General features: G+C 42.0%; 1 protein-coding gene across 1 annotated transcript; it reads left to right on the top strand.

Annotated features, from left to right (window-relative positions):
- Positions 1-3691: 3691 nt before the first annotated feature.
- LOC117445880 (nucleotide sugar transporter SLC35D2-like) lies at positions 3692-11379 on the top strand. Its single transcript, XM_034081800.2, has 12 exons — positions 3692-4028; positions 4310-4343; positions 4439-4525; positions 4607-4674; positions 5785-5856; positions 6008-6076; positions 6318-6420; positions 7058-7150; positions 8120-8187; positions 8455-8533; positions 8618-8700; positions 10062-11379. Exons 1-12 carry the CDS (start codon positions 3919-3921, stop codon positions 10165-10167), a joined length of 972 nt encoding a protein of 323 aa, XP_033937691.1. The 5' UTR covers positions 3692-3918; the 3' UTR covers positions 10168-11379.
- Positions 11380-13027: the final 1648 nt, after the last annotated feature.

Below are 13027 nucleotides of genomic sequence, written 5' to 3'. Positions count from 1 at the left end.
GCCCCGGGGGTGGATGAGATCCGCCCGGAAATGCTGAAGGCTCTGGGTGTTGAGGGACTGTCATGGTTGACACGTCTCATCAACGTTGCGTGGAAGTCGGAAACAGTACCGAAGGAGTGGCAGACCGGGGTGGTGGTCCCCCTTTTCAAAAAGGGGGATCAGAGGGTGTGTGCCAATTACAGAGGCATCACACTACTCAGCCTCCCCGGGAAAGTTTACTCCAAGGTACTTGAAAGGAGGGTCAGGCCGATTGTCGAACCTCAGATTGAGGAGGAACAATGCGGATTCCGTCCTGGTCGTGGAACGACGGATCAGCTTTTTACTCTCGCAAGGATCCTGGAGGGGGCCTGGGAGTACGCTTATCCGGTGTTTTGTAGACTTGGAGAAGGTGTATGACCGGGTTCCCAGGGAGTTACTGTGGGAGGTGCTGCGGGAGTATGGGGTGAGGGGGTCTCTACTCAGGGCCATCCAATCTCTGTACTCCCAAAGCGAGAGCTGTGTCCGGGTCCTCGGCAGTAAGTCGGACCCATTTCCGGTGAGGGTTGGCCTCCGCCAGGGCTGCGCTTTGTCACCAATCCTGTTTGTAATATACATGGATCGGATTTCGAGGCGTAGTCGTGGGGGGGGGGGGTCTGCAGTTCGGTGGACTAAGGATTGCACCACTGCTTTTTGCAGATGATGTGGTTCTGATGGCTTCATCGGTCTGCGACCTTCAGCACTCACTGGATCGGTTCGCAACCGAGTGTGAAGCGGCTGGGATGAGGATCAGCACCTCCAAATCTGAGGCCATGGTTCTCAGCAGGAAACCGATGGACTGTCCACTCCAAGTAGGGAATGAGTCCTTACCCCAAGTGAAGGAGTTCAAGTATCTCGGGGTCTTGTTCTCGAGTGAGGGAACAATGGAGCGTGAGATGGGCCGGAGAATCGGAGCAGCGGGAGCGGTACTGCAGTCGTTTTACCGCACCGTTGTGACGAAAAGGGAGCTGAGCCAGAAGGCAAAGCTCTCTGTCTACCGGGCCATTTTCTTTCCTACCCTCACCTATGGTCATGAAGGATGGGTCATGACCGAAAGAACGAGATCGCGGATACAAGCGGCCGAGATGGGTTTCCTCCGCCGGGTGGCTGGTGTCTTCCTTAGAGATAAGGTGAGAAGTTCGGTCATCAGGGAGGGACTCGGAGTTGAGCCGCTCCTCCTTCGCGTCGAAAGAAGCCAGTTGAGGTGGTTCGGGCACCTAGTTAGGATGCCACCTGGGCGCCTCCCTAGGGAGGTGTTCCAGGCACGTCCAGCTGGGAAGAGACCAAGGGGTAGACCTAGGACCAGGTGGAGGGATTATATCTCTTCGCTGGCCTGGGAGCGCCTTGGGATCCCCCAGTCAGAGCTGGTTGATGTCGCCCGACCACGGATAAGCGGGAGAAGATGGATGGATGGATGGATGGGAGTCACACACAGCTGTGCCGAGATAACCAAACAAATTGACAAAATAACCAAAACCCTTGAATCTACACACAGCAAATAAACTCAAATGACACAACGAGATGTAAAAGGAGATCACACATACAGTATAGTCGATATAAAACTGGCCGCTTCAATCTGAAGAGCAACTAAAACAAAACACGGGAGTGTACCTTGTTCTTGTGAACACTAATGTTATCCACAGCATACACAGAGACCACGAAGTTCTTAAAGGAATGGTCCACTCATTAGATAATTAATCAAAACTTCAGTATTTAGTGAAACGTTATGTTTAAACCATACCCTGAAGAAATCAGCGATATTCCCCGGTAAATAATGATTTTATAGCTCTTTTTTATCAAGACCTGTATATTCCGTCTGGCCGCCGCCATGTTTGCCATTTTCAGTAGTCACGTGATGGTCGTGACGTCATCCATGCGTTCACTTTGTCAACACACGGAAACATGGTGGAGTATTTCAGTTCGGACTCGTCAGCAGAGGAACAAGTTTTGACCAATGTGAAGAGATTGGATGGGGGAATTCAGCCATACATATCAGTATGACAATACGACACCCTCTGTCCTTAGTCCCTCACATCGTACAAGGAAGAACTTCCGAAGAAAACCCACAGTTTAAAGGGAACATGGGAGAAACCTCAGGGAGAGCAACAGAGGAGGGATCCCTCTCCCAGGACGGACAGACGTGCAATAGATGCCGTGTGTAAATTGAAAAGATAATACATTTGCAACATAGGTAGTCCAAATGTTTGGAAATGCATGTGTGTATAATGGGAAGATGATATAAGATACTATATGTATGCATGTAGTACCACCCTTGCTAGCGATTCCCTCTCTAGTTTAGCATACTCAGCTTCGTTGTCCCTGGCCATAGAATCACGATTTTATGGTGCCGGAAAAAACTGGGGTAAAATACACACTAGCCGGTACTACGCTATATGGAAAGGCCACCAAAAACTGTCCTGGCCTGGACGCTAAAGGACGTTAAAACGGGGCTAGCCGCTGCAATGGAAATGCGCTATAACATACCTTATTCTTACTCCGAGCACTACTTCTGCTCCTCCGTCGCTTCACACTTGCAGAGGGCGATTTCTCAACTGGCCGAACTGGTGTCCTGGTCGGTGATGACACCAGAAAGACCGATGGTACTGCATCTCCATTAAGTAATGGTTGTTCCATAAATCCCATGTTATGTTTTATCATACTCTCAGAGTAGTCGTCCGGAAATGTGAAATGTTCGCTGCATACATGAGCCTGTGAATCTCTCGGTTCGGGCCGGCCACATTTCGCTAGCCACTGCCTCCGAATGTACTTCTTACGCTTACCTTTTGGCAACAGATGGAACCGAGCATTCCGTGGATTGTTCCTATCAGAATTGTGGCAATATTTCGCGATACAGTGAGGCATATTTGAAGAGAGAAACTACAGTAAATAACATGGAGATCAACCTGTCTTCGAAAACCAAACGCATGGTTTACGTCACGTCCGGAAAATGGCGGCGCCCACAGTGTTGATGTTATTTCGGTATATAATCAGTTTAAAATCACTGATAATGTCATCGGATTAAAAAAAAAAAGAGAGAGACTGGCAGAGACTGGTCTGTTTTATCGGATGATAATTATTTAAAAATGAGTGTCATGAGCATACCATTCCTTTAAGGAGAAAACTAGTTACTGAAACAAAACACGTTAGTGTACCTTGTTAGCTAATGTTAGCGAGCTGACATTAACGTTACACATTGCACTCATATTACTCACCAACATCTTGTAAAGCCGGTCCCGCTGCTCTTACAGAACCGACTAACTCCCCTTTCGTGTATGTACAGCTCTCAACGTGTCCAGACTTGTAGTGATGTTCACCTCGTTTTATACTTTTATTCTCATTCTGAAAGAAACAGGTAAAATTTGCTAACGTGACAGCCGTCTTTGTGATGGTGACGCGTATTGTGCGAGACCAGAGACCTGTAGTTCACTCAGCGGTTTCACACACAAAAAATGTGTAACTTCACAGTTTTACGACACATTTTAATTTTTTTGACTTGCAAAATATTCTTTTAAATTGACAAACATCATATGTGTCATTCGTGGCACAATTCAAACGGGATCAAAAGATAACCTTTCTCTCTCCATTGATTTCAATGTATAATTTTACGCTTCCGGGGTCCCATGGAGGCTCCCGGAAAGGGAGGGACTTCGCCTCTCAGTGTAAATTGTGTTAAGACTTGAGGAGGAAGTTGTGATACGTCGGTGTGTGTGTGTGTGTGTGTGCGTGTGTGTGTGTGTGTGTGTTTATGTGCGCGCGTGCGTGTGTCAGAGAGAGGGAGAGAGAGAGAGAGCAAGAGAGAAAGAGAGAAAGAGAGAGAGAGAGAGAGAGAGAGAGCGAGAGCGAGAGCCAGTTGAAGTGATGGCAGAGGAAGAGGCGACGCTCAGAGAGGAATGAGCAGTGGGGATGGCGGACACACCTCTAACGCTGTTTGTGAAGCTGTTTGCCGCTGGATTTTACGGCGTGAGCTCGTTTTTCATCGTCGTGGTGAACAAAAGTGTCCTCACCAACTACAGGTAACGATCATTCGTAGCGACTTGAACAGTAAACAGTTAAGTTGCTAAGCTACCTTGTTAGCTAGCCTATCAAATGAAGTTGTGTCGGCTGTACAGCGATGGAGCTTGTTGACTGACGGCAACTTTTGGCTAGCGAGATTGTATACAAAACTACATGGGATATACATTTAAAGTAGCATTTTTAGGAAGCTAACTCTAACTTATATTTCAACGTGAGTGTGTTTAGTGTGTTAGCTACAGTATGCTCAGCCTGTAAGCTGTTCTCAACTCTGCTGTTCCAGGTTCCCTTCTTCAATATGTGTCGGAATAGGACAAGTAAGTTGAATGTTTGTTCCCCTCTTTTGTCACGATTTCACAATTACACATCAACCCCTGAAAGCAAAGTAATGTTCTGTTGAATGTGTGTGCAGATGTTTGCCACAGTGGTTGTGCTGTGGGTGGGCAAGGCTTCGAGGGTGATCACCTTCCCTGACTGTGATGAGAGCATACTTCGGAAGGTGAGATCATCTGTCCATTCATCGAGTATTAAGTTCACCATGTTCAAGACAGTTTTTCATTTATGTGTACCTCATTTGCAGACGTTTCCTCTACCTCTCCTTTATGTGGGAAATCAAATCACTGGTCTGTTTAGTACCAAAAGGCTGAAGTAAGTTTGCATCTCTAAACTAATTAGGTCTGAATTATGGTTTGAGGGAGTAACATTCACTGTCATGAGCTCATTCAGATCAGTTCATCATTGAAGCAATTGGGAAAACTCAGATCAACAATGACAGTACACGCAACAGTACAACAATATTAGTCTATAAAAAGTTGTGTATATATGGGAGTTAAATAAATAAAATTGGACAAGAAGAAATGCTAAGCATGAGTAAAAAACGGTCGGAGTAAAATAGGTGCAGAATAATAATTACCTCCTGTCCAAATAAAGCATGTTAATAGCACTAGGGACACTTTTAAATATATTGCATTTTGACCTGGGAACCCTGTATCTTCTGCCGATCAAATGCCTCGGAGGTTGCTTTGGGCTCGCTAACATCAATCATGCCTCCCTGAAAGGGGTAGTTTGGATTTTTTGAAGTAGGGTTATATAATGTACTTTCCTATAGTCAGTGTATTCCAGTTTGGAAAATAATGATACATTTGTACCAGCACAACAGCAAAGTGTATTTTAGCCACCTAAAGAGAAAGAGCGACCTAAAAATATCACTATCTGGTTAAGTGTAAACTATATTTAGAATATTTTCACTGCTTTATCTTGCCACCAGTCTCCTTTTGACCAAAACAGTAATCTCACTGTTAAAACATCACAGGCAGCAATAGGCAAACTACTGTGCTATGCGGGGGTAAAATTACTGTTTTGATCGGTGGAGTCCGGTGGCTATGAAGAGAGCATAGATAATGGCTTCAGTTACCTGTTGAAAGGACTGTCTGATGGCAAGGTAAAGTGGTTAAAGTAGTCTAAATATAATATGCTTGTATTGGTAGGTCGTTTTTTTAGGTATGTTAACCACACTGTCAGAAGCAGGACATTGCTTAACTTCTGTGCTGCTACCCCTACCTGTTTCTCCGAGGCTTGCTACTATAGGTAAAACACAGATTTTGTAGTACCTCATAAACCCCCACTTCAAACAATCAGAACTATCAATTTCACAATGTTACCGAGTCTATTTTGGCATTGATATTGCCATACCAGGTTTCTATTAAAAAGCTTAAAGAAACAAACCAAGCTAAAGCCATGTATGTCCTCTTCCACCAGTCTGCCGATGTTTACTGTCCTCAGAAGGTTCTCCATACTGTTCACAATGATGGCAGAGGGAATGCTGCTCAAGTAAGTGTGCATGTGACAGAAAGCCCACTTGTCTTTTACTCGATGGGATACCAAGACTAGTCGCGTCTTTGATCTATATTTGTGGCTTTAATTTACAACTCACAGCAACCAGATAGAGTTTCATTGCTCTACTGTCTTTAACCTTTGGCAGGAAGAAATTCTCCAGGCCAGTCCAGCTGACAGTATTTACAATGATCCTCGGGGCGTTCATAGCCGCAAGGTAAGTCTTCCTACATCCAGGTGTCCTGGCTGTTAAAGCTAACCGAAATTACCTTCACTACAAAGGGTTGTCCTGCCCTGACATATGTCCTCACTTAAGTAATATTGTCTTTACAGTAATTACACACATGTTTATCTGTAATAAAAGGAACCTTGCTGAAACACAACATGTCCAAAGCTACATTTTTACTGACAACGCTCCATTTATCAAAACTTTCTTTGGTTTTCTCTCATCTCTATAGTGCCGACTTGTCCTTTGACATGCAAGGCTACGTCTTCATTCTCATGAACGACGTGCTGACTGCAGCCAACGGAGCCTATGTCAAACAAAAATTAGATGCAAAGGTATGTGGCAGCTCCATCTGATGAATAGCAATCATTGTTGGGCTGAGGCTGTTTTTGGCCATGAGCTGATGTTGGTGAATGTAGAGAACCCATACTGTCCTTCAGCGTCTGGCTTGAAGGTACTCTGTGTACCAGGAGTCAGTTATTTCCATTCCCCACTACATTAATTAGATTGTCACTGTTTATATGTTTTTGTAGAGAAAGCGTCCCTGTTTTTCTATTTGGTTTGCATGTTTTCTTGCATTACTTTTAACACTCATGCTAATTACAGTTTGACTGTTGGGTCACAAATGGTCAGTAGCTTGTTTTAGTTTGCTTCTTATGTCACATGAGCACACTGCTCAGTTCTCACATTACAGCAGACGCTGAACTGGATCCAGATTTAGTCTGTGATGTCTATAGAGCACCATCTGCTAACACAGCACAAGACAGAGAGGTGTGTGAGGGAGTGATATTGCGAGGGACTGAAAGATGGAGTCACGTGAAACCAAATCAGACTAAAACGTAGAGGTTCCAGGTATTCCAGTGTGCTGGCCATGCATGTTAGTGAGGAATGCTCTCAAAGAATTGTGAATAACCCTCTCTGTTCTGGTTCTGCATGTTTTTCATGTTCCTGTTTCCATGCTCTTTCTCACAGGAGCTGGGGATGTACGGATTGCTGTATTATAATGCATTATTTATGATCATTCCTACTATAATCTTGGCTCATTTGACTGGAGATATTCAGAAGGTACGCAGTTTGACTCTGGTTGCTGCTATATTTCTTTTCTATCTGCTCTATTTTTTATTATCTTTACTTGAAATCGAGAATCACAGAAGGTTTATTCATACGATTTGTGAAATGTAAGTGTTTGAACTTAAACTACCAAGTTGAGTCTTTGTAGCTTATATAGTTGTAACTGATGAGGTTTAATGCTGAACTATACTGAGTGCACATAGGTAGTCCTGGGTGTGTGCTGTAAGTATGTGCTGCTGTTAGTTGGTCAGTGTTGGCAGAGACCTTCTGGTTTGCCCAGCTGGGGCCCAGCAGCCAGAAAGGCACAAAGCTGCCATTATGCACCTAGAGTTATTACAGCAGCGCCTACAGCCTCCTTTGACTGGAAAACCTCATGAGATGCAGACTACTACCTTTTAAGGTCATTGGAAACTCAGTGTTGAATCTTTAAGAACGTAATAGGTGATGCCATCAACTTCCTAAAATGTGATTAACAACTGCTTAGTAAATCTTGATTTACTTACTTCCACTAAACACCAGACAGACCTATAAGGAATGACTTTTTGTACTAAATAACCTGAATATTTTAGGCTCAGATCATTTTTTAATCGGATCAGAATCAGAATACCTTTATTCGTCCCACAGAGGGGAAATTAACATTTGTTACAGCAGAAAAGAGCCAAAGACAGCTTAATGTTTAACAAGAAGTATGCATAAAAAACGAAATATTAAAGATAAAAAATGTTTTAAAAAAAAAAGAATTACACAATTTACAAAATACACGGCCTGTAACAGTTCTGAAGATGTAGCATCCATATTGCACAATTATTCACGGAATATTTATGTGTATATATATATATATATATATATATATATATGTATATATGTATATACATAGTTGCCTACCTTTTTGATATGTTTTTTCTGTATGTGTATTTTGACCTTTAGAGTTCTGCTGTTTCTTATGCTGTGCTTCTCTTTCAGGCGGTGGAATATGATGGTTGGTCAGATATGTTCTTCCTCGCCCTGTTCATCATGTCTTGCATCATGGGGTAAGGACACTGGACAAAGCTTCTCTGTGACGTGCATGCTTGCGCAAGGGTTGTGTTTTTTATGCCAGAATTTGAACATCTGGATTATACTAGATATCTGTGGCATCACTATTAGTAACAGCTGGATCCTAGGCCAAAGCTCCACTTACTTCTGAAGCTCACAATGACTCTTTGTTTACCGTTTCTCATTAACACATTGTGAAATCTGACTTTATGCTTGAGCAAGTGTTGAGTCATGAGTAACATGATAACATTGTTGTTTTTCAGGTTCGTTCTGATGTATTCCACTGTGCTGTGTACACAATACAACTCTGCATTAACAACTACCATCGTGGGGTGCATTAAGGTAAACAGCAGACAAGTGTGATGTAATGGTGAGATGCACGGTAAAAAAACAATTAGCCTTAATAATATGTTCCTAATTTTACAGAATGTCTTGGTGACATACATCGGGATGGTGTTCAGCGGAGACTACATCTTCTCTTGGACAAACTTCATTGGTTTGAATATCAGGTATATAATGATAAAATGAATGATGAAATGTCTACCTGTTTTTATATAAGGATGGATTTTTTCAAATACACCCAGGCTCGACCAAATATTTTTTCTAGTGTTCTCGTACTTCACTCATCTACATCAACTACTTAGCTACATACTAAAATATCTCTACTTTTGGGTGGATTGCCATTACATTTGTCATTAGGAACGTTTTGTGAGCTAGTTGGAGAGGGTCCACTAGTATTGAGTCAGACTTGGCCTCCTTAAACTGGGAACTCCTAAATAATATTCTCCCACAGATATCACTTATACTAAAGTGCCAATCAGCTGCAGAAATGTATTAGTGCAAGTTGGATCTTGTTGGGAAGTATGATGCGTTTTTATGATTGAAGATGTGCTGCAACATGTTCATGCTGATTCAAATCAAATCAAGTTTTATTTATATAGCACATTTATAAACGATTTTTGGTCGAGCCAAAGTGCTGTACATATAATAAAAATAGCCTACAGTAGAGACACTTTACAGCAAATACAACAGCACAGATTGTTCAGAATATCAGTATGAGAAAAACGACACCCTCTATCCTTAGACCCTCACATCGTACAAGGAAAAACTTCCAGAGAAAACCCACAGTTTAAGGAGAACATGGGAGAACCCTCAGGGAGAGCAACAGAGGAGGGATCCCTCTCCCAGGACGGACAGACGTGCAATAGATGCCGTGTGTAAATCGAAGAGATAATACATTTTACAGCATATAGACCGAATGTTAGGAAATGCATGTGTCTGTAATAAGAAGATGAATCCACGAGGATGTCAGCTACAATCCTGTGGAAGCCATCAGGGAAGCAGCAAGACGAGACCCAAGGCAGGACCGCAGAGACAGGTTCAGCCATGACCCGAAGTCCACGACTTAATCCAGAACTCAGGATAGAGGATCCAAGACACAGGACTACAGCAAGAGGATCAGCCTCGACTCCGGATCCCGGCGTAGATATAGATACAAAACAAGAAAAAAGATTTGGCTGGGTTAATCGGAACAAGAGAATACACAGACACAGACAGAGAGGGAACAGGTCATTGGATAAAAGTTATTCTTGATAACCCTCTAGAAAGATCTCATGAACTTCCCCACTCAATCTATCAAGACCCGAGCAGTTCTATTAGATATAGGATAAGAAACAGAGATAGGGAGCTTGAAACAAATAACCGTTCTTTCAAGTCTCACTCTTACACTCAGATAAAAGGTTTAGTAGCCTCTCTCTCACCTCACTATATGTTGTTATCCAGCCTATCAGAAGAATACAACATTATTGTCCATATGGTGTTCTTGTACAAGTGTTAGTGTTCTCACTCGTGGTTGCTGTGTGTGTTGCAGTATTGCGGGCAGCCTGGTGTACTCCTACATCACTCTCACAGAGGAGCAGTCGAACAAAGCAAGTGAAAACACCAAGCTGGACATCAAGGGCAAGGTGGTCGTATGACAAAGACACTGGATTTTATAGTATGTTCTGCTGATCAACGAAAGAAAAGCTCTATTTTTTAGTATGACTTTTATTTATGGAGTGTTTTAGCAGCAAAGTCTTGGAACGGTGTTGGGTTAACTTCTTTCTGTCTCTGTATGGAAATGGAGCCTCGCTATCACCGTGACTCTGTCAGTTGGTTTTTAAACGGTGTTTTCTTTTTAAATATTTGTATTTTGATACTGTACATGTGAGCATTGAGAATAAGGGAAACATATTTATTATATTAGAACATTTCCTCACACTTCACAAGCTTAGCGTTAAACGTTGGGATGTTTCCTGAATGCAGCTGGAACTATCAGTTATTTAAAGCATGGTTGTGTACTGATTGAATCATGTAACTTTTAAGTGATGGTTATTTTAAAGGCACAATCCTTATTTTGTATTGCCTTCTCTGTTTTGCTGTTTACAAGGAATGTAACTTTAGATGCCTTCTAAGCACAGTGAGATGCACTGACACTGTCATTATCTATTGTTTCAGTATTTAGTACATTCCTTTTAGCACATACACTGTTCTAAGCTTGTTACAGACAAACGGTAATGACAGTGATCTAACCTCATCCTTCAAACATCCAAAGTGGATTAGCAGTGGGCTGTTGGTTCCCATTAAGGATTGTGGCTTTAAATAAATGTTGCCGTCTCCTTTTGGGAGATATTTTATTATTATCATTTACATTTTTCTCCCTCAGTATTACAGAATGTTAGTTGTGGACTCTCCATGGCTGTAACTGGTTCTCTCTATATAGAATTAACAAACAATTGTTAATAGTTTGTTATTTATACAAGGGGATCCATGTTTTTTCTTGACACAATGTTATCGCACTTTGAAGTTGAGGTAGCACCTGCAAAGGGGTGAAACTGAGTTGCCTCACCTCCTGTTACATCCATTATTGAGATTATTGTATTCTTCTGAAATGTACATTTCAGGTTTAAAAGTATTACAAGAGATGAGTGTTTTTCTAAATAGTCAGGTACGAGCATCTATCTTTTTTTTAAAACATTTTTTATCTACACCATTTTGTATTTATTACTTTTTTTTAGACTAATATTCATTTTCTAAGTGGAGTGGCGTGTGAATTGGTGATGCTGTTATCATCTCAAACACGGTAACCATGGATTTGTAGCTGAAACACAATGATGTATTTTTACATTAAAAAAACTCTGTTGACTTGACATTTCTGTTCAATTTGTTGTTTATGTTTTGATTTCAAAGGTACAATTCGACTGTTGCTAACTTTAAGTTCTCCAATGCTCTGTAATGTCCAATTTAAGTGCTGTTCAAATGACTGTTTCTTGAAATATTACGTAATTATTTTTCAAATGTCGCACAACACAGGATAATTCAAAACTGTTCAGTAACTGAGCCTCTGCATTTGAGCTTATAATTAACAACAGTAGAGCGACAGTTCCCCCTTCTGTTAAAGCTGGCAAATCATGACATCACATAGATCCGCAGGATAAAATGTGCTTAAAGAGTCCCTCTCTTTTTAAAGTTGTACACCAAGGCTACATTCAAGCTCTTATAAAGGTTTTACAAATGTACCCAACACTTATTTATAGAAACAGTGAGTGGAAGAATATTTTAATATATGTTTGTAATGCCACACTTTCTCCTGCCTTGCTTTTTTCCACCACTAGGAGTCACTCAAATCAAATGTTAAATCCAACACATGATTCAGTTTTCTGGGCCATTTTATAAACCAACTTCCAATATTCAACATATGAACTGATGTATGTGAATTCAAGGCTGTCACACTGACCCTCTCCATACACGCATACTATTGGGCTTTACATTAAATACAATTTTCTTAAAATATATGCAAAACATTCTTTAGGATTTAAAGCTTAACATCCAAAATGTAATCTTAATAACTAGCTTTTTTTAATGTAGCATACTGATAAACTGAGCTACAGCCAGTGATGTACCTGAACGCGTTCAATGAACGATCGTTCATGAACGCGTTCATATTTTGGGCGAACGTGAACTGAACGTACTGTATTTCCGCTAGATGAACGTAATTGAGAACGCGTTCATTCTCAGCGCTGTATAACGGCGTTCAAACGTGCGTTCATTCTCAGCACTGTATTATAACGGCGTTCAAAAGTGTGCCAGATTTCATATGCCTTTCAGCCGAAAATCCAGTTAAAACACACCGTAAACAGGCTTCAAAATAATGCGGAAAACCACCCAATCTGGCAACAGCAAGCTGCCTGTGACGCGTACGCGCCTGTCACCCCTGGCTGTCGCACTAAAATATAAATATACTAAATATATCAGACTCCTCACAACAAACAATGTGGAACCGCGGAACCGGCGAGCATTGAATGAATGAATGAATGAATGAATGAATTAGTATGGACGAAGCCGAGAGCAGCTGCAGCAGCACTCGCTCAGAGTGAGACTCTACGGCAGGGGTGGGGAACCTCCGGCCTCCGGCCGTATACGGCCCGCGAGACAATTTGGTACGGCCCTCGAGGTAATTTATAAACACACGCAAAAAATAAAAAAATGAAAGAAATCTAGACCGCAAAAAAATTAAACAAGCGAGTACCTGTTTTTCCTGGTCAAGGTCAGGGTCCTTGAACACAACACGAGCCTAACGTGTCATCACGTGGTATATGTCTCGACTGACAGGGGTGCAGTTCTGACGGAGAGCACCAGAACGCCACTCCAGCACTTCAGAAATTGCAGTACCGATAAGTCCGTACACATGCCACAGTTTCTGCGTGTCTGTGTCTTTAGTTGTAAGCCCAGTGGCGATCTGCTCATCTGTCATACAGTCAATAACTGTGTTGTTGTCATTAGCATCTGGTTAGCTAG

Source organism: Pseudochaenichthys georgianus, chromosome 4, assembly GCF_902827115.2.
Source record: "Pseudochaenichthys georgianus chromosome 4, fPseGeo1.2, whole genome shotgun sequence".
In the NCBI taxonomy this organism is placed as follows: Eukaryota; Metazoa; Chordata; class Actinopteri; order Perciformes; family Channichthyidae; genus Pseudochaenichthys; species Pseudochaenichthys georgianus.
Note: the sequence above shows the minus strand (reverse complement) of the source record. Positions and strands in the feature narration are given on the sequence as shown.